At 42.1% G+C, this 27,145-nt stretch overlaps 1 protein-coding gene across 1 annotated transcript in view; it reads right to left on the bottom strand.

Annotated features, from left to right (window-relative positions):
* Positions 1-27,145, bottom strand: part of LOC132567235 (zinc finger protein 850-like) — a 75,901-nt gene that overhangs the window by 18,857 nt on the left and 29,899 nt on the right. Inside the window, exon 7 of the mRNA XM_060232923.1 lies at positions 7,857-8,936. Within this exon, the coding sequence (XP_060088906.1) occupies positions 7,857-8,936 (1,080 nt within the window). The remainder of the gene's footprint in view (positions 1-7,856; positions 8,937-27,145) is intronic.

Raw genomic sequence — 27,145 nt, 5'->3', positions numbered from 1 at the left:
CTAGTCTGTAATCACCCGGTCAGCTTCTACAATAAAATGGGGGTTCAGACCTTGGTGAAACAGACGGAGGTTTATTTGATTAAACACAATTTTATTTGGTAATATATGGTAATTATATCCAATTCTAATAAAATATTAACTTACTACCTTCCCCATACATTACACTTTCCCCTCCTCCCAAATCTTGACTTCCACCGGTGTCAGTTACCTAAACTTCTAATATCAAAAGGTATCTTTAACTTTAAAAGAATCTTAATAAGAAGAAATAAAAAGAAAATATATATATATATCATTTTACAAAGAAGTTAAGAAACATTTCTTATTGTTTATAAAGTACCACCCAGTTGTTATAATTCATGTTCTTTCGTCTTCTGAAAACCTAAGTGGTATTCTCAGAAATCACCCAATGTCCTTTTATTTTCCATTCTTTTTCTATGTACTTTCTAAATTTATACCACTCCCCTTTAAATCCCTCTAACTCATAGTCTCTCAAGATTCCTATCAGTTTGTCCATTTCACTCCATGACATAACTTTTACAATCCAATCCCATTTTTCTGGTTTTTTATCTTGCTTCCATAACTGTGCATATAATGTCCTAGCAGCTGAAAGCAAGTGCCAGATAACAGTTCTATCTTCTTTTGGAAATTTCTCCATTTGTAATCCCAATAGGAAAGTCTCTGAAGTTCTCTTAAATTCATATCCCAAGATTCTAGAAATTTCTTGTTGAATCATTTGCCAAAACTGTTTCGCTCTTTCACAAGTCCACCACATATGGGAGAAAGAACCTTCATGCTTTTTACATTTCCAACAATCGGAATAGTTTGAAACAAGTACATTATTCTCGGTAAAATATTCATTTTTAATGCAGCAATTCTTCCCAATAACAACAAATTGAATCTATTCCATTTTAACATATCTTCTTCCACTTTATGCCATAACTTTTCATAATTATTTTTATATGTCAGTATTTTTTCATGGTAATTTCCACACCTAGATATTTTACTTTAGACGTAACTTCACACTCCGTTGAGCTCTGTAATTCTTTCTGTTTTTCAGTTCTCATATTTTTACATAACATTTTTGATTTCGCTTTATTTATATAAAATCCAGCCAATTCTCCATATTCTTGTATTTTACTCAAGAGCAGTGGCATTACTTTTAATGCCATTTCATTTATGAACACAACATCATCAGCAAATGCTCTATATTTATAGGAAAATCCCTTCAATTTCAATCCCTCTATCTCTTTATCTTCCTGTATTTGCATCAGCAAAATTTCTAAAGTCATTATAAACAACAACGGAGATAGAGGGCAAACTTGTCTTGTTCCTTTGCTGATCATCATATAATCCGTTAAATCTGTATTAATACAGAGTCTTGCCCATTGTTCAGTGTATATTGCTCTCACCATTCTAATAAAATTCTCTCCCAATCTCAATTTTTCCATCACCGCAAACATAAAGTCCCAATTTAAATTATCAAAAGCTTTCTCTGCATCCGCAAAGAATAGTGCCACTTCTTTTTCAGGATGTCTTTCATAGTATTCTACAATATTTACAACAGTTCTGATATTGTCTCTTATTTGTCTCCTTGGAAGAAATCCTGCTTGCTCTTCTTTAATAAACTTCATCAAAAATTGTTTAAGTCTTTCTGCTAGTATTCTCGTATATATTTTATAATCCACATTTAACAATGAAATTGGTCTATAATTTTTTACATCAGTGACATCTCTATCTTCCTTTGGAATCAAAGAAATTACCGCTTCTTTCCACGTATTCAGTACTTTCCCCTACATTCTTATAATATTCATCAATCTATGCAGTTTGGGTGTTAACCCTTCTCTGAGGACTTTATAACATTTTGCTGTAAATCCATCTGGAACAGGTGCTTTCCCCATTTTCATTACATTTATTGCTGCTTCAATTTCCATTTTTTCTATTGGATCATTTAAAACTTTTTCCATGTTTTCTGTCAGTGGAGTCACATTAATTCTTTGCAAGTATACCTCCAACTTCTCTTTACTTATTTTCGATTTTTTAAACAATTTAGCGTAGTATTTAAGAAATTCCCTTTTTATTCCTTCTTGATCTACAATTTCTTTTCCACCAACCTTTATTTTGCTTATAATTTTAACTTCTCTTTTCTTTTTTTTCAATTGCCAAGCCAAATATTTACCAGGTTTATTTGCTCCTTCAAAAGATTTCTGTTGCAGTCTTTTCAGGTTCCACTCTACTTCTTTGTTTAGCAAATGTCCAAATTGTGTCTGTAGCATTGTAAACTCCCTAATAATTTTTTTCTTCCCGGGTCTTTTCCTTAATTCCATTTCCTTATTCTTTATTTCATTTTGAATGTCTAACATTTGTTTTTCTTTTGTTTTTTTATCTTTATTATTCAGTGTAATTAAAATACCTCTCATCACTGCTTTATATGCTTCCCATACCGTTAGAAAGCCCATGTCCTCAATTTCATTTATTTGAAAAAAAGCTTTAGTTTCTTTTTCTAGAGATATCACTATTTCTTTGTTTTGTAGTAGATCTTCATTTAACCTCCACCTTCTGGTTTTTTTAATCGACTTTGTTGTGGTCTGCTCTTACTTTAGGAAGAATCTCTATTTTTTTAGTTATAAGTCCTAAGTCTTTTGTACACCATATCATATCAATTCTTGAAAAAGTGTTATGTCTTGCTGAGAAAAAGATATAGTCCCGTACCTCAGAGTTGAACTTCCTCCATAAATCCTTCAAGTTTTCTTGTTTGACTAATTCAAAGAAAGATTTTGGCAGTTTCCCTTCCTTATTATTTTTTTTCTTCCCCAATCTATCCAATGTATTTTTAATTGTACCATTAAAATCTCCCATTATCATAATTTGTTCATATGACCCTTGATCAAGCTGTTGCATTATTTCTTTAAAGAAAGAGTCTTTCGCACCATTCGGTGCATATAGTCCCAGCAGTAGTGGGGGTTTTTTGTATTTAATGTTACTTCCACTGCTAAATATCTCCCATCGTTGTCTTTAAAAATTTCTTTTGGCTCCGATTCTTGTTTAATATAAAAAAGTACACCTCTCTTTTTTTGTTTAGCCAATGAATGAAATTCCAAACCCAATGGCTTATTCCATAAAAATTTATAGTCCATTTGTTTAATGTGAACTCCTTGTAGACAAATTATGTTACATTTTTGTTTTGTAATCCACTGAAATGTTGCTTTTCTTTTTTGAGGTGAATTTAGTCCATTTACATTCCAAGATAAGAATTTGTAATCCATTATGTTTTCTTCTTTCAGCTGTGTTGCCAAATTCTTTATGTTCTTCCAAAAATCTTCTCAGTTCTTGTACACTTGTAATTGTAATCCTTCTGCCTTGGAGTTCAAAACTCAAACCTTCTGGTAAAATCCATCTATACCTTATATCATTGTCCTGCAGTTTCCCTGTTAATTTTTTATAAGTCTTTCTATCAGACAGTACTTTCTTTGGCAACTCTCTCATAATCCTCACTACTCTGCCTTACACCACAAAGTTCTTTTCAAAGCTTTTGGCTATAATTCTTCCCACCATGTCCCGTGTCACAAATTTTACTACTACGTCTCTTGGTAATTTATTCTTCTTGGCATAAAGGGAATTAACTCTATACACAGTCATATTGGTATTTTGATGTTTCTAAATCATCTTCCAAAAAATCCACAATAATTTGTATTATATAATCCTTCAGCAGATCATGTTCATTTTCAGGTACCCCTCTCAGACGGAGCAGGTTTTTCATCAATTTACAGTCCTGCAATACAGCTTTCTCTTGCACACTTTTTAAGGTGGAATCATATTCTTTTACTTTTTTATCCACCTCATCGACTTTTTTGATATACCAATTCCACCAATTTTCAAAGTCCCAAGCACTTTAAAAAAAAAATATTTTATTTTGCCATTCTTTTAATGGCCACCGATGTTTTTCCTATGGTTTTTCAGTCCTAGAGTAGGCTGGCTGACTTGCAATTTGACCTTCTTCCAATGGTTACTTCCTGCTTTTGTTGCCTCCAAGTCCCGTTCTCACTGGTAGTCAAATCACGCGATGGTACAAAACGTCACTTCCTGTTGAATTGTGCTGACCAGCAATGCTGTGACGATGGGGGTGTTTTTCAGAAACCACAAGTATTCAAAACCTTGTTTTTTTCACTTTTAAACTCTGTTCTTTAATATTAAATAGTTCCAAATTCACCCCTCCTCCTCTTCTTTATAAAAGCATGCTATTGTCTTTTTGCCACTTTTTAATTATTTTTTGTAAATTCTTATTTTACTCCCAGAGTGAAAGATAAAAATCAATACCTTCTGCAGTGGCTATCCAAGTAGACACTGTCCTGATAGTAATCCAGATGTTATTTGTAGTATAGAGGTGCTGGATCCTGGTGAGTTTAAGTTAATTTAATGACTCTAGAGACCCTCTGCAGACGATGTAACGCACTCGTCACCGGAGACCCTTCAAAGGAACCCCCTCCGGAGCACCCTGTCCGCCAAAGTAAATCTCCTCCAAGTTTCTCAAGCGTGTCTTGGATTATTCTCTGGATGAGAAAAGTAGTAGGCATTAGATTGCCTTCTCTACCCCCCACACAGAGGTTCCAGATGCCTCCCTTATGAGAGGCAGTTCAGCCATTTTTCATCCCCCGGAAGTCCTGCCCCTGGGCAAGAGACAGAGGTTTATTAAACCCTTCAAGAATCAGGATAGCCCTAGGCAACACAATGTCTATAATCTTGTAGCATGAAAACAAGAAAGTTAACTTCTCTATTTGATACATCGATACCTGGTATTATACAGCACCGTCTTAAAGTTTCCAAGTCCAAGATAGAGACTTGAGCATTTTTAATGCAGCTCTTCATTCCGATGAGGCATAGTCAGGGCATCTGTCCTGTGAAATGGCAGAGTCAGCATGGCTTCTCTCTGCTCTATGGCTTCATTATCATCTCTTGCCATCTGGTGTCAGGTCATATTCCAAATCCCATGAGGGAACACCCTCCCTGAAACCCACTAAAAGATTATGACAGCGTTTTCCCCTTCCCATATGGTGGACCTCAGGAAGAGCTAATTCTCACATTCCTGAATCCGGCCTTGAAGGAGATACGGATGGTGTAGATGGGGAGGCCCCGTAACAGACACATGCGAGTGGGAGCAGGCCCACTAGGATTCACATTCAGTTCCCTGAAAGCCTTCGGAACCCTCAGTGATTGTTTGGGGCTCCTTGTTTTTCAGTATCAGGGATAAACCTGAGTCTCTCAGCTCAGTCCTTTTGTAGATCTGGTCGGTTACACGTATGCCCACGCTTCCGTCTTCCTGGGTTCTAGGAGAGTCATCAAAACTAATTTGCTACAAGGGATGGATCTGACATAAACGTCACTTTGTTGGTGCAGGCTGTGCATATTGTAAAATATAACATGAGGTATCAGAGATATAAAGTTTATAAAGCTGATTTCAGATGCTAAATGGCCATAGCAGGTCAATCACAATAGTGAGCTTGACTGGAATATGTGTGATATGTAGAGGGGTAATCGGTGTTGGGAGATACCAGTATTGCTACTGAGACAGGAAACCGAGGTCTCAGTTTGGTCCAGGAGGATACAAAGAATAAATAGACGTGCCTCTGAAATTAGAGTCCACAACTTTCAAAAACTAGTGGGGGAACATTTAACTTCCCAGACATTCAATTGCTGACGTAAGATTAGCAGTTCTCTTACAAAGGAATTTCAATGGAATATTGTCAAGGTGTCCCTTAACATGAGCACTTCCATGTTGGTTCAGATTCTTGTAACACAGAGACATTTGATGACACGTATCATAAAAGCAGCAAGAATTTTGGTTGCACAACATTGGAAGCAGCAGGAAATACCTAAAGATCCTAGAGAGTGCGGAAGTGGACACATCTTCATCTTTTCTGAAGGGCAAGTCAATAAAAGATGTAAACATATTTGGAAACCTTTTTACGACTGATGGAATGTTTCAATCTAAATTTTTATATTATAAAAGTTGCATATTGTTTTTTATCCCCGCATTTGTAAAAGTTCACGTGTGAATTAGCAGATTACTTAAAGCAAACTTTTAGCCTATAAGTTTGATTATGTAAATAATGGAATAATATTTGGCATATTAATGGTGCAGAAAATAATATGATTAATTTCCCTCCCTTTCTCCCCTTTTTCTTTTCTGTATCCCCTATTCCCTTTTATTAACAAACTGAATCAAATATATTGAAACAGATTCTTGTAACATTAGGCATTGTAGCTGTAGAAGCAGTCACCTAAATCGTCACGTATTGTGTCTGTGAAACTTACATGTATCCTTTTTTCATTCTGAGGTATATGGTCCGCTTGGGTCTTCAAGGTTGCTACTCTCAGAGACTATAGCTTGGCTGCAGCTGGTTCTAAGTGGAACGTGAAAGGGGGGCAGAAGGGGTGCTGATTCATTAGTAGGAAAAGGGCACTTTTGACTCAATCAATAACAGTCTGAACCAACCAATATATCTGTCTGTACCTGGTTTACCAGTTCTATCCAGACCTAGTCTTGCCTATAACAGCTTTGTTATATCAATAAAGCTTTCTATGATTAAATCAACATAGAGCTCATCATTAATGAAGACTGTGCAGCACTTGACACACCTTAGAAAGAGAGACTGCTGAATTGCAACAAATAATGAAACGCCATGCATCCTCCAGGACTGAATTGAGACCTAGGTTTCCTGTCTCATTACCAACGCCTGCTATTGTCATTTGGCATCTCAAATCCCTCCATTTCCCCAAGATATAAGGACCAATGGAACATGTTCTAGCTCTATTTGAAGAAGCGAGAAGTGACACAAGAAAGCTCATGCTTTGCAACAAATTTTGAGGTGCTACTGGACTCTTGCTCCTTTCTTCAAATAAAGATTACAACCTGTACTCTTAAGCTTCTTTTTTCTTGCACCTGCTGAGATGGCCTTGGGTCAGCCATAGCTTTCATAGAGGCTGTCCTTAAAAGAGCAGCTGCTGTAAAAGCACTCTCAGCCCCACCTACCTCACAATATGTTTGTTGTGGGGGAGGAGGTAGAAGAGATTGTGACCGCTTTGAGACTCTGAGATTCAGAGTATAGGGCGGGATATAAATCCAAAATCATCCAAAATCATCATCTTCTTCTTTGTTTAAACTGGAGAGGGAATCAAAAGTACATTCTCAACTTACAGATACAGACCTAACCAGCACACGCAATATTGCTACAGCACAACTGTAGGAGAGGTGGAAGAGAAGATTTGGATGCAGTAATTCAGAGAAAGAGAGGTGAGTTATCAAAGACTCCTAAATAAAGGAAACACTGTAAGGCTGATCATTCAGTAAATATGTTTGTATATTAAGTAAAAAATAATATTGTTAATTGGGTTGCAGTCCAAGCTCTGCTCACGACCTGAGTTCGATCCCGGTGGAAGCTGGGTTTAGGTAGCCGGCACAAGGTTGACTCAGCCCTCCATCCTTCCGAGGTCGGTAAAATGAGTACCCAGCTTGCTGGAGGGAAAGTGTAGATGACTAGGAAAGGCAATGGAAAACCACCCCATAAAATCTGCTATGAAACCATTACGATGAACCGTCACTCAGTCGGAAATGACTAGTGCTTGCACAGGGGACTACCTTTATGTTCTTTCTAAAGTTAATATGTCTGGTACCTGGCATTACACTGTAGGGCACACATGGCCCAACAAAGTGACATTTCTGTCAGATCACTGTAAAAAAATCAGTTCAATTGCCTTAGGCTAAGAAGTGACATGGTTTTTCCCCCTTGTGGGTCCTTAGATGATGTTGAAGATAACCACAATGAATGAATCTCTTTCTACTCCAAAACTTTATGCCCTATGTGGATTCTTCGATGTTTTTGAAGATTGCCACTATGACTGAATCTCTTCCCACACTTTGAGCATTCAAAAGGCTTCTCCCCTGTGTGGGTTCTAAGATGACGTTGAAGATCGCTATTATGACTGAATCTCTTCCCACACTCTGAGCATTCAAAAGGCTTCTCCCCTGTGTGGGTTCTTAGATGACTTCGAAGATTGTTACTGTGACTGAATCTCTTCCCACACTCTGAGCATTCAAAAGGCTTATCCCCTGTGTGGGTTCTTAGATGTTGTTGAAGAGTGCTATTACAACTGAATCTCTTCCCACACTTTGAGCATTCAAAAGGCTTTTCCCCCGTGTGGGTTCTTAGATGACTTTGAAGATTGTAACTAAAACTGAATCTCTTCCCACACTTTGAGCATTCAAAAGGCTTCTCCCCCGTGTGGGTTCTTAGATGACATTGAAGATTGTTACTAAAACTGAATCTCTTCCCACACTTTGAGCATTCAAAAGGCTTTTCCCCCGTGTGGGTTCTTAGATGACTTTGAAGATTGTAACTAAAACTGAATCTCTTCCCACACTTTGAGCATTCAAAAGGCTTCTCCCCCGTGTGGGTTCTTAGATGACGTTTAAGATGGCTATTATGACTGAATCTCTTCCCACACTCTGAGCATTCAAAAGGCTTCTCCCCCATGTGGGTTCTTAGATGACTTCGAAGATTGCTACTGTCACCGAATCTCTTCCCACACTCTGAGCATTCAAAAGGCTTCTCCCCTGTGTGGGGTCTTAGATGACATTGAAGATCGCTATTATGACTGAATCTCTTCCCATACTTTGAGAATTCAAAAGGCTTCTCCCCCGTGTGGGTTCTTAGATGACGTCCAAGATTGTAACTAAAACTGAATCTCTTCCCACACTTTGAGCATTCAAAAGGCTTCTCCCCCGTGTGGGTTCTTAGATGATGTTGAAGGCTGCCACTCTGACTGAACCTCTTCCCACAGTCTGAGCATTCAAAAGGCTTCTCCCCTGTGTGGGTTCTTAGATGACGTTGAAGAGCACTATTATGACTTAATCTCTTTCCACACTCTGAGCATTCAAAAGGCTTCTCCCCTGTGTGGGTTCTTAAATGACTTTGAAGATGGCCACTGTGACTGAACCTCTTCCCACAGTTTCTTCTCACATCTTCATTCTTGACATCCTCAGGTGATACATGATGCAGTTCCTCATCCTCCTCATTCCTCTGATCACCTCCTGCTGGAATAAAGAGAGAGATCTCCTATTAGAATCCACACAAAGAGGTCTGATGTGCTCCGGAAGATTCAACCATGCTCCAAATATTTCAGTGTCGTCGTCCTGTTTTACAGTGAAGCATACAACTGAAGTATATGCTTTAAAAGTACATTAGGCTTCCTGCATCAGAGATGCTTGGTTGGGACTCTTAGCCATTTTTACGGCCCCCCCATCCGTGTGACTTCTTTGATTAGAAGGAAAGGCTGTTTTATGAGGGAAGCTATATCTGTACTTCAAGTTATTATAAAATTGCTCTCTTATGGCAATTCGCATCTGCACAATGACATTCATTCTCTGACTGAAGGTCTTTGCAAATGCCTCACTGTCATTTCCCTTTTCCCTGCAGTGGATTCTCTGGTTCACACGGAGGCCTCTGTTCCTTCTTTTGCTGACTGACCTTTCTGAATGGACTGGGGTTTCAGGGAGGACCCCTCTTTGGCAAGGAATGGGCTTATCCCTCCTCTTACCTGCGTGGCTTTCCTCCTGCCTCTGTGGTCCATCTCCAGAGTTTTCTTCAGCATCTTCATTATTGACTATTCCCAAAGAGAACCCCTGGAATTCCCCAGCAGTCTCCTCTACATCTGCTGAAATCAGGAAAGAGTTTCAATCAGCACCCATGCAAGAAGCCAAGCCACCAGTCAGGCACTCCTGGGGCTCCATTTCTTTTAGAAGACCTTCTTTCCTACCAGACTGAGCTGCTGTTCACACCTTATCCCTGCCAGGCCCTCCTGTAGAGCTGTTTTGATATTCTGCCCATCCCTCCTCTCCCCATATGTATTTTAAGGGGGAAGATGGCAAAGAATGACTCCCCCGCTACTCCCGTTAGACTTGCCGGGCAGCTCTTTTGACTCTCTGCTCTTGACAATGAAATACAAGAAGTTCTCACAATATCTAATCCTGCAACTGCACTGAGAGTTTCCTTCCAGTTGTGAAGCGAACAAAGAGGAGCTGGTTTCCAGCCTCTCCCAAATAAACCTGTGGTGGAAAAATTGAGGTTGCCTCTTTATGAAACACTCACTGACTAAAAGCCCCAGGATGCTTTGCAGAACACAGCTGCCTGGGGAGTGTAAGTTAGGAGATTAAAGGTCGAATAAGGCCATTTAGATGGGAGGGAAAATAGAAAGGAGCGTTACTGGCATCAGAGTTGTTTATTAAAATCTTCTCTCTGGAGGGTGGTGCAGCGGCTGGGGACTAGGGCACCAGAAACTCTGGGGCCACCCCTGGGTTCACTTGGTGAGACCCTGGTAAAACGCATTTGGGACACGGGAAGGCTGAGTGGATCAGTGGGGCAGTGCCTCTCAGCCCCACATCGGCCTCATGCCATGACACCCTCTCTGGCTTTGATGATGGCCACAACACTGGCCTCAGCTGCCCCTGGATCACGGGGGTGGATTGCATCGCTCTACTTGGCCCTGCTGAACATCACTTTTATAGCCACCCCAACTTCTTCAGGTTCCTGCATCAAGCCAATGGAGCAGTCTGCATCTTTAGTTCCCATAAAAGTTCCTTACCCAGAAAAGCCACGCTCCCACAGCTCTCCAGCATGACTTCTCTGTAGAGGGCTTTTTGGTCCAGATCCAACAGGCCCCATTCCGCCACGGAGAAATTCACGGCCACCTCCTCAAAGGAAAATGGAGACTGAAAGAAGAAGCAGATTCTCTCATCACGGATCATTATTATTATTATTAATTATTTGTTTATATTCCGCCCATTCCCCCATTGGGGGCTCAGAGTGGAGTACAGCGAATAGAAACAAAATCACAATAAAATCATAATAAAAGCAATTACAACATTCATCAAAGTGCAGCAAGATAATTCAGCAAGGTGACATGACAGCAAGGTGGTAGAGCACAAAATAGTACCACAATACAGCATCACAGTACAGTACTGCAGTAGAATGGAGGCCAACTGATCGATAAATAGATGTCCACTGCCTCCTCCAAAGACCTGGCGGAACAGCTCCCTACGAAAGGCCAGCAAGCCAGGTAGGGCCCAGATCTCCATAGGGAGCTGATTCCACTAGGTCGGGGCCAGAACCAAAAAAGCCCTAGCCCTGGTAGAGCAGGGACTTGACATTCTCGACAGGGTGAGTTTGTGAGGGTGCAGGATGCAGAGCTCAGCGTGCGTAAAGGCTGGGCTCTTCAGAGCCTCTCTTCCTCAGGCAGCAGGAACAAAAGCTTCCCTGAGAAAGAACTGAGGGCCCTGACTATCCCCCGTTCTCCCCCTCCCCCTACCTGGACCAGAGGCTGAGGAGGCGTTTCCACTTCTCTGCAGAGAAAAGGGCTGCATAACGTCTCGTCTCTTCGTTGCCTGCAAGGGAGACAAAACAGGAAGGAAGAATTTCAGCCTAAAATTCCTATTTTGCTGGCTTGTCTGAATCTTCCTTACGCATCCCGATTCCCAGAGTTGTCAAACCTTGTATTCTTTACACTCTAGAAAATGTTGTAATCAAATTCAGTAAATTGTGAGAGAGGTGAAAGACAAGTCTATGACCGCTGCTAGTACATGATTTAAGACTTTTGTGAGGCTTGAAATCTGCCCTGTGAGCCCTGGAGCTCCAATGGCTTCAGTATCCCTGCTAGATCAGACCAAAAGCCCAGGCATGACATCCTCCCGCCTCCTGGGCCTTCTTCCTGGAGTCCAGACTGGCAGGAAGAAAGCAGGTGACCAGAAACTACAGTATGTGACATGACACATCCAGTCCTAAACCCATGTGGTTTCAGCACATCAGCTAAAACTCTAGGGCGCTGCCAGTGTTTTCTAGAGCATCTGCTGATAGTCTGACTTAACAATCAGGTATTTGGCTGGATGAGGCATGAAAATGACAAACAATATGGATTGCCAGTATTACAATATGTACAATGAATACAAATCCGAATCCGACACTAGGCAATATATAAAGGAAATAAAAGTCTCACGTAGATATTTTCTTAGCCCACGTTCTCCAAACGAAGACCTAGGTACTTTAATTTCTCTGTTTCAGTTTCTTAATATAAACCTTTCACAGTGGTTAGGCTATCAGTGATGTTCCCATTCGCATCACTGCTTATGTTCATTCTATTTCTTGTTTCTTTTCTTTTTACTCCTGGACGTCAAGGAAATTATTTATGTCAATTCTGTTATTGATTAATCAATTATTGATTAATCTTCTATTCCTTATTCTGAGCTACTTAGTGGAATCACACTACAGAGTTGGATTTGGATCTGTGTTAATAGTACACGTAGAAATGACATCATGTCCAGCCAATGCTCCACCCGCAAACCTCACAGGGGGACCAGGCCATGGCCCGGCATCCCTAATCCAGTGTCCTCTGAGTGTTGCCACCCAGATGCCCCTGAAAAGCATTAAAACTGGACACACAGCCCCAATTACTGGCCTGTGGCAATGGGTTTTTCTAGATTTGCTGCCCCAGAACAAGGGGGGGGGGGGTCTGTGTGTCTAAAGCTCCCTCAAGTCACAGATGATTTATACTGACTCCAGTTATTCCAGGCAAGAGACATTCAGAGGTGGTGTGCCATTGCCTGCCTCTGCACAGCAGCCCTGAATTTCTTTGGTGGTCTCCCAATCCTAACACTAACCAGGGCTGACCATTCTTAGCTTCTGAGATCTGAGGACCTTGGGGAGTCTGGGCCATGCTGGTCAGGGGAACATGGAAGTTCCCTTTATTCACCTTGGCATTTAGCTGACCCCAGATTTGTTTTCCTTTTCTGTTTTTGAGCCACCTTGAGTCTTTCTAGCGGAAGGAAGGTGAGATATGCATATTTGTATTGATGAAAAGAAGCATCAAATTCCTCTCCATGAATCTGTATGCTCCCGCTTAAAGTGGAGCAGCCATCACCACATCCTATCCATTCTACACAGTCTTCAGAAGAATTTCCCTTTTCTCCTCTCCTGAACCTTGTGCCCAACAAGTGCCCCAATCCCCTCTGGGCAGGAGGCCTCCTTACCACTTGATGGGGCATCTTGGACATGCTCCTGGGCCTGCGCCCTCTGGCCTTTCTCTGACGGAGCTCCTTCCGCCTCAGAGAAGCTTCTTTCCACCTTCACGGGTCCCCCCCACATCTGGAACAACAGCAAGAGAAAAACAGAGGGGTTTCCAGTTGGCAGACTGGGGTGTATTTTATCTCCCTGTCTCTTCCATCTTCATGCAGAACAAATCATAAGGAAAGCTGCATTAGATGTAGATGAAGGTGGAGTGGAAAAGGGCGGAAGGAACATCAACAGTTTGAGATATGGAGATGGCACCACTGTCAGGTCCTGCATGTTCTTCACCAATCATCTCAGAAAGGCATTTATTGAATAAGCAAAGACGTTACAGAAGAAGAAGAAGAAGAAGAAGAAGAAGAAGATGATGATATTGGATTTATATCCCGCCCTCCACTCCGAAGAGTCTCAGAGCGGCTCACAATCTCCTTTACCTTCCTCCCCCACAACAGACACCCTGTGAGGTGGGTGGGGCTGGAGAGGGCTCTCACAACAGCTGCCCTTTCAAGGACAACCTTTGCCAGAGCTATGGCTGACCCAAGGCCATGCTAGCAGGTGCAACTGGAGGAGTAGGGAATCAAACCCGGTTCTCCCAGATAAAAGTCCGCACACTTAACCACTACACCAAACACTTAACCACTACACTTAACCACTACACCAAACTGGCCCAAGGCCATGCAAGCAGGTCTTGTTGAAACTGAAGCCCACGGACCCTCCTCATAGAGCTATACATTGGGTCCGTTCGTTACATGGTTTCAAAGCTAAAGCACCAAAATCTACCAACTGCATCCCCCCAATGAGCAATCCAAGCCCCCCTAATCAAGCAGAAACGAAACCACGAGAGTCTCTGGGAACCAGATAACGCAGCTGACCTTGGAGGCCCTCTGTGACTAGTTCTCAGGGAGGAAATGGATACAGATATACTGCAGATAAAACAGGTCAGTAGGTGAGAGCATAGCAATAGCAGTCAAGCAGGACTCAAAGGTTATTGCAGGTGACATACAAGCATAACTGTTTCCCCCACCGGTTCATGGCAAGAGGCACTCTTGACAACCACATTATTGGCAGAAAGTAGTGAAGACTTGGAATATTTACTAAGGAAGGGTAAAGCAGAAAATGCTGAAGTAAGCTTACAGCGGAACAAAAGGCAAAAATAATGACTAGTGGAGGATTACAGAAATTTAAGGTTGAAGAGGCTTTTCAACTCTAGCAATAGGGAAGCACTGTACAAAATGCTCCAGAAAGTCACTTGGATGAATTATTGCAGTCTACATTACTGGGTCTCGTTTCCTGTAGGTTGTATCTGGCTGTGTAATTTTGCATCATTTATTGGGTCATGTTTAGAGTACTGCTTTCCTTCAACACTGTTTTTCAGATTCCTGGTTGGTTCTGGAACCCACATTCTATTTCATCGTTTACTGAATGTACCATCCTATTGATTGCATTAAGTCTAATTAGATGGTGCACTATAATTAATGTAGATTTAGGTGAATCTCGCAGCACCTTTAAGAGCAAAACAGTTTTATTCAATCTGTCTTCGTGGAAGGCACCACAGTAAGCCGCATGGAGTGGAACTCCCAACAGCCTTAAGAAGAAACTCGCAGTTACAAGTAGGGTGGCCAGACGGTCCCGGTCTTCCGGGACTTTCCCGATTCTGGCCCCCAATTCCCGGTCCCGGGCTGGCTATACCAGGACCATTAGAAGTCCCGGTATAGCCAGCGGGGAGCCGGCGGGCCGTGCGTGCGTGCGGGGAAGGCGGCGAGTGAGGGAGCCAGCGTCCCTGCGCGTGCGCACACTGTTGTGCGCACGCGCAGGGACGCTGGCTCCCTCACTCGCAGCCTTCCCCGCCCGTGCGTGGGGCCCGGCGGCGGTGGCGGAGGCCGGGGAGGCCGCGGAGAGGCCGCCAATGGTCCCTGGAGGCCGCGGAGAGGCCACCGCTGGTCCCTGGAGGGCCTCCAGAGGCCCGCGGAGGCCGTGGAGAGGCCGCCGCTGGTCCCTGGAGGGCCTCCAGAGGCCAGCAAAGGCGCGGAGAGGCCGGCACTGGTCACTGGAGGGCCTCCAGAGGCCAGCAGAGGCCGCGGAGAGGCCGGCGTTGGTCCCTGGAGGCCCTCCAGAGGCCAGCGGAGGCGGCGGAGAGGCCGGCGCTGGTCCCTGGAGGGCCTCCAGAGACCAGCACCGGCCTCTCCGCCGCCTCCCCGGCCTCCGCCAGCCCCGCCAGCAGCACCAGCCGCCCGGAGGAGAGGCCGCCACCCGCCCTGAAACAAGGTAAGCAGGGGGGGCCGAAAGCGGGGGGGGCGGCTGGTGGGAGGGGGCAGCCGGCCTTCCTTCCTCCCTCCCTCCTTCCTTTCTTCCTTCCTTCCCTCCCTCCTCCCTTCCTTTCTTCCCTCCCTCCTCCCTTCCTTCCTTCCCTCCCTCCTTCCTTCCTTTCTTCCCTCCCTCCCTCCTCCCTTCCTTCCCTCCTTCCCTTCCTCCCTCCCTTCCCTCCCTCCCTCCTTCCCTCCCTCCTCCCTCCCTTCCTCCCTCCTTCCTTCCCTCCTTCCTTCTTCCCTCCTTCCTCCCTTCCTTTCTTCCTTCCTTCCCTCCCTCCTTCCCTCCTTCCTTCCCTCCCTCCCTCCCTCCTTCCTCCCTCCTTCCTTCCTTCCTTCCTTTCTTCCTTCCTTCCTTCCCTCCCTCCTCCCTTCCTTCCCTCCCTCCTTCCTTCCCTCCCTCCCTCCTCCCTCCCTTCCTTCCCTCCTTCCCTCTGGCCACCCCTGGAGTAGACAATACTGACTTTGGTGGACCCAAGCACTGATTCAGTGTAAGGGAGCTTTGTGTTTGTGACTGGAGTAGACAATACTGACTTTGGTGGACCCAAGCACTGATTCAGTGTAAGGGAGCTTTGTGTTTGTGACTGGAGTAGACAATACTGACTTTGGTGGACCCAAGCACTGATTCAGTGTAAGGGAGCTTTGTGTTTGTGTCTTCTGGTGCAATTTTGTTCTCAGATCCTGTATTTACTTCATCAGTATATGGGATAAGGCACTTTCTCAACTGTGCTGCATAATGCAGCCTATTTATTTTGTCCTGTTTGCTCTGTTGGCTCTATCTGCGCCACCTTCATCACTTTCGGGGTGTGGATCCCCCAGTGGGGTGGTCTCCCGACTCCTTCCGCCGGCTGTTTCTGATAGCCCTGCGCCCCCTCTTTCATTTGATATGTGTCCCGTGCGGGTGTCACCCTCCCGCCGGGAGATGCCGCAAAATGAGCCCCCTTGAGGCTTATGGCGGCAGGGCTCGGGGGAAGCGAGCTAGACTGCTGTTCTTTTGAGGGGTTATAGAGTGTTTCGAGCCCGTCCCTGTGGCATCGGTCCCATCGTTGTGGGGCCCAGGGGGCCGGCGCAGCGGTACGCTGAAGCAGCCTGTCAGTCACTTCCGGGTTCCTGTCCTGCATCTCGACCTGTGTTATTAGTGACAGGCTGCTTCGGCGTGCCGCTGCGCCGGCCCCCTGGGTCCCACAACGATGGGACCGATGCCACAGGGACGGGCTCGAAACACTCTATAACCCCTCAAAAGAACAGCAGTCTAGCTCGCTTCCCCTGAGCCCTGCCGCCATAAGCCTCAAGGGGGCTCATTTTGCGGTGCCTCCAAACAGATAAAATACCCACCATAAAACAGTGCAAAAGATACAAGAAACTTTAGAAATATGCAACAACGAGGAATTCCTCTCTGCTAAATTCTTTCCACCCTCCAGCAGGGCGGGATGCAGAAAGGAGGCCGGTCTGGCCTGCCCCTGCTCCCCCCCCCTTCCTGCAGACCGCCTTGCAAGCCCTGGAACCAACCCTCCCCCCCCCCCGGGGGGGGCTCACAAAGGGCAACTCCCACCTGCATAGAAGAACATCCCATCTGGAAAGGATCTCAACGCGCCTCCCCCCGCCTGCAAACACGGGGCGGGGTGCAAAGTCCTCCCTTCCGAGACTGAAAGGCCTTCCTGGGAGGGACCTTCCCCGCCTCTCTCTCCCGCCCCCTCCACCCCCCTCTCCAGCCCACAACTCGCCTCCTTTAACCCCTTCACGGCTGCAGAGGCCAGGAAACAAGCGGGACTGGGCTCCCTCCAGCCCGGCTGGGTCAGCGACGCCTCGAATGCCGCTCGATGGGGCTGCTCGGGGGTCTCTCAGCAGAGGGAGGCTGAGAAAGTGGCTCCCAGCTCCCCCCTTGCAGCCCCAGAGAGAGGGGGAGGAGGGAGGAGAAGAGCGGCTGGCAGCAGGGAAACCGGGGCAGAGGGAAGCGAGGGGTGCCAGCCTCCCGCTTGATGCAAGTCTGTGCTTTAGAAGAGGGAAAGTGTGAAATCAGGTCTCTGAAGAAGAGCGAAATGCGTTTATGAACTCTAAATGAACTTTGCACGACAGAGTCAATTTCAACACTAGCACTTTAATTCCCCCCCCCCACACACACACACCCACCCACCCCACCGGCACTGAATAATCCATGAAGAGGAAGAAGTCTGGATTGTGATGTTTGTTGGTATGAATGAATTGCTCAAGAGTCTGTTATTGAGGGATAGTGAGTGGTAGCAGAGAGCCATCCAAATAGGCTGATAATAATGGTCACACCTATAAGAAGAGTCTTCACACCAGTTCTTTTAGAACTATCAGTGTATTTACAAATATTTACAGATAAGTGCAGTATAATTACAATCCAGAGCTCCAAAGTCCTACCTCAGACAATCATCAATACAGAGAGAAAAAATACTTTGGTACTTAGCACTTTTTATAGCTCAGCCCACCAATCAGCAAATATGTTGACTCACTGTGACTACAGGCATTGCCAGGCATTGCATCAGGCTGTCCTGTGAGCATAGTCACATGACCTCATCATTATGACAGTAGATGAGATTCTAGGCTGCAGTAACTTTTAAGCTACTAGTTACTGACAGCTATGTCTTATACTTTTCTACTTGGGTTTTACATCTGATGGATTTAAAAATATTTTCAACCTTGTAGAAAAGTTATATAGAGCCCTGTGGCACAGTACTGCAGTCAGAGCCCTCTGCTCAGCACCTGAGTTTGATCCCAGCGGAAGCTGGTTCAGGTAGCTGGCTCCAGGTTGACTCAGCCTTCCATCCTTCCGAGGTCAGTAAAATGAGTACCCAGCTTGCTGGGGGGAAGTGTAGATGACTGGGGAAGGCAATGGCAAACCACCCTGTAAAAAGCCTGCCATGAAAACATTGTGAAAGCAAAGTCACCCCAGAGCCGAAAACGACTGGTGCTTGCACAGGGGACTACCTTTTACCTTTATAAACTTTGTATGGTGAATGTATCTCATGAATATTCCACAGTAATTTTGGTGTGTTTTCTTTGTTCTGTGGTATGCATGGGTTGCTTAGCCTCCAGGTGGGGCCGGGGGATCCTCCAGCATTGCAGCTTCTCTCCAGGCTACACAGATCAGTTCTCCTGGAAAACATGGAGGCTTTGTGGGGTGGACCCGGAGGCATTGTCCTCCACTGAGTATCCTGTCCGCTCCAGGCTCCATCCCCAAATCTCCAGGAATTTCCCAGCCTGAATCTGGCAACCCTAAGAGATAAAGACCTCTCCTTCCCACAGGCATCTAGGGGGGAAGTGTTCCATTTTGCCACCTGAAGCCGCAGACCTGGGGGTGGGGGATAGCGCAGGGGAGCCACAAAACAGAGAAGGAAAGGGGTGTGGTGGTTTAAGGCTGGCCTCAGGTAGGACTGCCAATCTCCCTGTGGAGCCTGCAGATCTCCCAGAATTCCAGCTGATCCTCAGCCAATAGAAAATGGCTACTTGGCAGGATAGACTCCATTGGACAAGGTGGGAGGTCCCACTCCTTCCCAAACCCCTCCGTCTGTACTCTCCACCCCCCACATTTTCAGGTGTTTCCTACCCAGGGGCTGCGTTGCCAGTTCCCCTTTAGCTGTCACTCAAGGCAGCTGGAGAGAAATATGCAAGCAAGAGGCAGTGGAGGAGGTTAGGAAAAGGAAAGATTTTGGCAGTTTCCCTTCCTTATTATTTTTTTTCTTCCCCAATCTATCCAATGTATTTTTAATTGTACCATTAAAATCTCCCATTATCATAATTTGTTCATACGACACTTGATCAAGCTGTTGCATTATTTCTTTAAAGAAACAGTCTTTCGCACCATTCGGTGCATATAATCCCAGCAGCAGTGTAATTTTGTATTTAATGTTACTTCCACTGCTAAATATCTCCCATCATTGTCTTTAAAAATTTCTTTTGCTACAATTCTTGTTTAATATAAAAAAGTACACCTCTCTTTTTTTGTTTAGCCAATGAATAAAATTCCAAACCCAATGGCTTATTCCATAAAAATTTATAGTCCATTTGTTTAATGTGAACTTCTTGTAGACAAATTATGTTACATTTTTGTTTTGTAATCCGCTGAAATGTTGCTTTTCTTTTTTGAGGTGAATTTAGTCCCATTTACATTCCAAGCTAATAATTTGTAATCCATTATGTTTTCTTCTTTCAGCTGTGTTGCCAAATTCTTTATGTTCTTCCAAAAATCTTCTCAGTTCTTGTACACTTGTAATTGTAATCCTTCAGCCTTGGAGTTCAAAACTCAGACCTTCTGGTAAAATCCATCTATACCTTATATCATTGTCCCCTTTCTCACAATACAAGAACTCGTGGGCATTCGATGAAATTGCTGAGCAGACAGGTTAAAACGGATAAAAGGAAGTACTTCTTCACCCAAAGGGTGATTAACATGTGGAATTCACTGCCACAGGAGGTGGTGGCGGCCACAAGTATAGCCACCTTCAAGAAGGGTTTAGATAAAAATATGGAGCACAGGTCCATCAGTGGCTATTAGCCACAGTGTATGTGTGTATATAAAATTTTTTGCCACTGTTTGACACAGAGTGTTGGACTTGATGGGCCATTGGCCTGATCCAACATGGCTTCTCTTATGTTCTTATGTAGTTTCCCTGTTAATTTTTTATAAGTCTTTCTATCAGACAGTACTTTCTTTGGCAGCTCTCTCATAATCCTCACTACGCTGCCTTCCACCACAAAGTTCTTTTCAAAGCTTTTGGCTATAATTCTTCCCACCATGTCCCGTGTCACAAACTTTACTACTATGTCTCTTGGTAATTTATTCTTCTTGGCATAAAGGGAATTAACTCTATACACAGTCATATTGGTATTTTGATGTTTCTAAATCATCTTCCAAAAAATCCACAATAATTTTTATTATATAGTCCTTCAGCAGATCATGTTCATTTTCAGGTACCCCTCTCAGACGTACCAGGTTTTCCATCAGTTTACAGTCCTGCAATACAGCTTTCTCTTGCACACTTTTTAAGGTGGAATCATATTCTTTTACTTTTTTCTCCACCTCATCCACTTTTTTTGCTATACCAATTCCACCAATTTTCAAAGTCCCAAGCACTTTTAAAAAAAAAATTATTTTGCACTTCTTTTAATGGCCGCCGATGTTTTTCTATGGTTTTTCAGTCCTAGAGTAGGCTGGCTGCCTTGTAATGTGACCTTCTTCCAATGGTTACTTCCTGCTTTTCTTGCCTCCAAGTCCCGTTCTCGCTGGTAGTCAAATCACACGATGGTACAAAACGTCACTTCCTGTGGAATTCTACTGACCAGCAATGCTGTGACGATGGGGGTGTTTTTCAGAAACCGCAAGTATTCAAAACATTCTTGTTTTTTTCACTTTTAAACTCTGTTCTTTAATATTAAATAGTTCCAAATTCACCCCTCCTCCTCTTCTTTATATAAGCATGCTATAGTCTTTTTGCCACCTTTTAATTATTTTTGTAAATCCTTATTTTAGTCCCAGAGTGAAAAATAAAAATCAATACCTTCTGCAGTGGCTATCCAAGTAGACACCGTCCTGATAGTAATCCAGATGTTATTTGTAGTATAGAGGTGCTGGATCCTGGTGAGTTTAAGTCAATTTAATGACTCTGGAGACCCTCTGCAGAATATATAACACACTCGTCGCCAGAGACCCTTCAAAGGAGCCCGCTCCGGAGCTCCCTTTCCGCCAAAGTAAATCTCCTCTAAGTTTCCCAAGCTTGTCTTGGACTATTCTCTGGATGAGAAAAATAGGTAGTAGGCATTAGATTGCATTCTCTACCCCCCACACAGAGGTTCCAGCTGGCTCCCTTATGAGAGGCCGTTCAGCTCTCCATTTTCCAACCCCCGGAAGTCCTGCCCCCGGGCAAGAGACAGAGGTTTATTAAGCCCTTCAAGAATCAGGATAGCCCTAGGCAACACAATGTCTATAATCTTGTAGCACGAAAACAAGAAAGTTAATTTCTCTATTTGATATATCAATACCTGGTATTATACAGCACCGTCTAAAAGTTTCGAAGTCCAAGGCAGAGACTTGAGCATTTTCTTTTTTTTTTAAAACTTTAAATTTTTTATTAATTTTTCAACATTAAACAAAAATTCAAACTCGCTCATAGCAATCAGTTAAACTCAATAGAACACTCATATTCCATTTATGCCTTAATAATCCTGTAAAATCAAATTATAGTACCTCCTCTAATTCTTCAGAGCATCATATTCAAAGGTAGCATAGTAATACAGTACAAGACCAAATATAATCTACCATTTAAATATAATTTTCAATAATATGAAAAATCAACATATTTTTTTGGTACATACTTTTGAGGATCCTCTTTTGAATTTATATAATTAAAGAACGGATACCATTTTTCAATAAAGTTATTATTTTTCCGTTGTATCTCCATTGCTCTTATTTGCATAGCCAATTTATCCAGTGCTGCCACCTCCCACACTTTAGTCAACCATTGTTGTACATTAGGGGACGCATCTCGCTTCCAATACTGGGCTATCAATAACTTTGCTGCCATCAACAAAAGATTTATTAATTCCTTTCTCAATTGCGTAAGTTTTAAGTTGGGCCAATAATTCAAAAGAAAGGATTCTGGAGTGAAAGGTATATCATCGGCAGCTATGATATCTATTATACGTTTAATTTCTCTCCAAAATTTGTTAATGTCTGGACATAGCCACCAACAGTGTAAAAACGTCCCTTCCTGTTTACAGTTCTTCCAACATTCTGAGGTTGGTTTTATATGGGCTAAAAAAAGCTTTTTAGGTGTTAAATACCACCTCGAGAAGATTTTGTAATTTTGGAGTTTCAAATTCAACGAATAGGTGGTGTAAAGTGGAGATTCCCAAATGGATTGCCATTGGTCCAATGACAAGGACATACCACAGTCTTTCTCCCAGGCTTTCTGTTGGGATGTAACTTCTGACCAATCCTTATCATTAATTAAGTTATAGATTGTTGACGTCAATGTTTTGGTTTGTTCTGAGTTCTTTTTCAATAAATTTTCAAAAGTTGTTAACGGCCTATCAATCATTTCTACAATTTTGGGGTTATGTAAAATAAAATGTATTTGTTGATATTGAAACCATGGAATTGATATTTTATATTGAGTTTCTAATTGTGTTTTGGTAAGCATTTGTCCATTTTTAATAATATTTCTAAATTGATATATACCCATTTCTCTCCAAACTCCAAAGTCTCTGGGTGCTCGACCTGGTTTGAACCATGCTTGCCCCAAGAAACTTGCCATCGGCGAGGTGGATGGTATTAAGATATTTCTGTATTTATCCCAAAGTTTTAAGGTTAGAGCAAGAAAAGGGTTTTCATCTACAATATAGTGCCTATCCTTTGGAGTGTTCCAGATAGTTTCCCATAAGTGATCATCCACTAAGTAAGATGCCTCAATTTTTACCCAGGGTTTCCCACAATCTTTTATTGCATACAATAATATGTTTTTTAAATTTGCAGCTAAATAATACGCTTCTAAGTTAGGTAAACCCAACCTCCCTTGTTTCACTGGTCTCGTCATTAACTTAAACTGAAATCTTGGTTTTTTATTTGACCATAAAAATTTAGAAATAAATTTTTGTCTGTCCCTAAATTCCCTAGAGGAAATATAACAGGGTAGGTTATAAAATAGAAACAGGTATTTAGGAAGAACAAAAGTCTTAATCATATCGATTCTTTCTAATAAGGTTAAGTTTAATTTGTTCCACTGCTCCAATTGCGTTTTGATGATACCATCCATTGTTTTGTAATTGACAGCATAAAGGTCCTGTAAATTTAATGGTATTTGTATTCCCAGGTGTCTAATAGAATTCTGGACCCACTTAAAAGGAAAGGCGTTTAATAAATTTACTTTGGTTTTAGGGGACAAAACTATAGGGTACAATTCTGATTTTGTATAATTTATCTTAAATCCTGATACCTCACTAAATTTTTGAATGTGATGTAATAATGAGGAAATAGATTGTAAGGGATTTGTGAAATAAAAAACAGCGTCATCTGCAAACAAACTTAATTTATATTCCTCTTTCCCTACAGAGATGCCAGTTATCGATATCTCATTACGTACCGCGAAAGCCAGCGGTTCTATAGATAGTGCGAATAGGATAGGGGAGAGGGGACACCCCTGCCTCGTACCCCTGTGCAAATCAAAATCCTCTGATCTATAGTTATTAACATAAATTTGTGCTGTTGGTTTAGCATATAATGCTTCAATGGAAGCTAAGAATTTTTGGCCAAACCCCATATACTGTAATAGGGTGAGTAGATAGGGGACCTCCACCCTATCAAATGCCTTCTCTGCGTCAATGGCCAACAGAATTGATTCTTGCTTTCTTTGTTTCCCCAAAAATATTAAGTCCAATGTTTTACGGATATTATCCGTTAACGTTCTTGAGGGAATAAAACCTGATTGATCACTATGTATATATTCTGTGATAATTTTATTCATTCTATTGGCCATCAAAGCAGAAAAGATTTTAAAATCATTGTTTAACACAGAAATAGGTCTAAATGAGGCAGGGTTTTGTTTGTCTTTTCCAGGTTTGGGAATTACTGTAATTCTGGCTTCAGACCACGTGGCAGGCATAACTCCCAATTGCATAACCGAGTTACAAGTCTGCACCAATGGGTCCAACAGCTCATGCTCAAATGTCTTATAAAATTCTATAGGGATACCATCCCTACCTGGGGCTTTGTTATTTTTGATATGTTTTAGGGTTTCAGATACTTCAATTGGGGTTATATCTTGTTCCAAATACGCCTTGTGATCCGGGGATATTTTAACGTTATAATTTATAGAGTTGAGGTATTCTTTGATTTTACTGGGTTCTGGATTCTCTGAGTCATATAGCTGCTGGTAAAATTTATGAAATATTTGTATTATTTCATTTGATTTAGTAACTAAAGATCCTTCATGATTTCGCATGTTGTGGATAAGGTGGGATGTCTTCCTTTGTGTGGTCCTTTGTTTAAGTAATTTTATCGATTTTGGTGTTTTGGTAAAATATTTTTGATTAAGTATCAGTAAGTTTTTTTGTATTTGAGATGTTTCCAATAGTTCCAACTTTTTACGCTCCTGTTCTAATGTCCTTAACAATTTTTGCCCTCCTTTTTTTGCGTATTGCATTTCCATATGTTTAATACTATCTGTAAGTTCTAGTATTAATGATTGTCTTTCCTTTTTATGATTGGATGCTATTGCAATTAATTGTCCTCTGATAACTGCTTTGAATGCGTCCCACAACGTTCCTTGTGTTACGTCTTTGGTGGTGTTAAATTTAAAGTATTCCTTTATTGCTGCTGAGATTTTTTTACAAATCAATTCGTCTTGTAGCAGTAATTTATTCAGTTTCTAATGGTAACTTTGTTTGTCGTCATTTTGGGTGGTAAGAGTTCCCATAACCCAGGAGTGATCTGAGATTGTACGTGGACCTATGTCTGCTTCTTGAATTTGATTTACAATCTTTTTACTCCCTAAGAGATAGTCAATTCTTGTGTGAATTTGGTGAACATTGGAGTAATATGTATATTGCCTTGCTCCAGGGTTTAATGAACGCCATATGTCCACCAAATTGAACATATATAATATTTTCGGTAAGCCTGTTGGTTTCAATACTTTTTTCCCTGGTTTATATGTCCTGTCTAATTTTGGGTCCAATATGTAATTCAAGTCAGCACCAATTATAGTTTCCCCTATCTGAAATTCAGACAGTAGTTGTAGAGTATTCTCCACAAACTCTTTTTGGTTTACATTTGGGGCATACAGAGATGCTATTGTTAGTGGCTGGCCGTCCATTTCTCCTCTAATAAATATATAGTGACCTCTAGGGTCAGCTTTTACTTTTTGGCAGTGAAAGGGTACTGATTTAGATATCAAAATTGCTACGCCTCTAGATTTTGATGTTCCTGCCGCCAAATAACTTTGGCTAAACCAATTTGAGGATAATAGTTTTCCATTTGTGTTCTTTAAATGCGTCTCCTGTAGACATACAATGCTTGCTCTGTCCCTTTGCATAGTATTAAGAAGTCTTTTACGTTTTATAATATTATTAAGGCCTCTGCAATTCCAGCTAAGGAGCTTGTATGAGCGGGTCATCTCTCAAACCAATCACTAAAAATAAATAAAAATAAATAAAAGTTGAAATCGAAACTCAGTAGTGTTACAACACACACCACTTCTCGAAATATAACCAAACTTAACAAAAAAAGAAAAAAGAAAAAAAAATTTAAAACTAAATTTCCTAATTAGGGAAGCTTTTCAGAAACTCCTCCCCTAAAGGATACAAACTAGGGCAAAGAAAGCTATTATAATGCTTTCTTGTCTGAAAAGACTAAACAATTCTACTCCTATAACCCTGGGGCGTTGTTCATATCTCACAACACTCTTCTGTAAATTACAATACAAATCAAAAGTTCCCTCCCTCCCTCCTATAAAGATTTAAGCAGACCAATTTGTATTCCACATTTCAGTTTAACATAACATAGAGGCATATAATGACTTATAGAATTTTTTCCATTGGCTCTATTTCTTCTATAGCTCTGTCTATATCTACCCACATTTATATCCTCACTCAACCATAAACTACTTCCACCCCCCCTTATCATTGTTATTAATTACCTGTAATTATCCAAACAAAATTTATAACAATAATAATTAACTTAACTTACATTTTACAATATCCATTGGCTCTATTTCCTCTATAACTTTATCTACACCCACACACATTTATATCCACACTCAAACTTTCTAGAATATACCAATTAGTTTACTCATATGGATTCTATATGCCTTATCTAACAAACACTACCCTCTAGTGGTTTTATGTGTTACTACTTCTAAAGATAAAACTTATTACCCATACTTAAAATCTACATAATACATCTTAATTCCAATGGAAATTACTATTAGTGAGTGTTTCAACACTACACCCCATTTCCCCTTACACTTCAATACTTCGTCATTATATTATTAATTCAAGTGGCAGCGTGAGTTTGATCTTCATCATCTTCTTGACTCGGGGGAAAGGGGTAAAGTTCTTTCTCTTCCCTTGGTGATAGTTTAATGCTCAGGTTCTTCAAAAGCAGCTTTCCCGTTTCTATGTTTGATGCTTTAAGAAGAACACCTCCTTTGTAGACTAAAATGTCTGAGATAGGGCTCCACCTAAATCGAATGTTTTCATTGTATAATTTGGTTGCAAAGAATTTTAGATTTCTCCTCTTTTCTAAGGCTTCCGCTGGTAGATCCAGCAGCACCAGCACTTTTTGTCCATCGTGATTTAAGGCACTTTTCTTCCTGGCTTCTTGGAGTATTCTGGCTCTTGTTGTAGAATATGTAAACTGAACCAGGATATCTCTTGGCTTCCCTTTCTGCGCCGCGGCCAACGGTCCCAGACGCGTGGCTTTTGTGATAAAGGGTTCAATGCCTATATTTTCTTCAGCCCCCTCTTTAATCCCTCTAAGTTTCAAATTGAGGGCTCTCCATCGGTTTTCCAGTGTTATGATTCTGGTGGTGAGTACTGCCTCTTTAGCTTTTATCTGTTTTATTTCTGATTGCATCGCCAGTGAGGCTTCTGCCGTGCGTTCAGCAATTTTGGCGGTAACTTCCAGTTCGCTCGCCATTTCCTCTATTTTTTTATTCACAGGGGCCAGCATGCTTTCTACAGACTTCTTAAAAAAGGCATGAATGTCCTCTTTTA

Source organism: Heteronotia binoei, chromosome 2, assembly GCF_032191835.1.
Source record: "Heteronotia binoei isolate CCM8104 ecotype False Entrance Well chromosome 2, APGP_CSIRO_Hbin_v1, whole genome shotgun sequence".
Taxonomy (NCBI): domain Eukaryota; kingdom Metazoa; phylum Chordata; class Lepidosauria; order Squamata; family Gekkonidae; genus Heteronotia; species Heteronotia binoei.
This window is presented reverse-complemented; position numbering and strand designations above follow the sequence as displayed.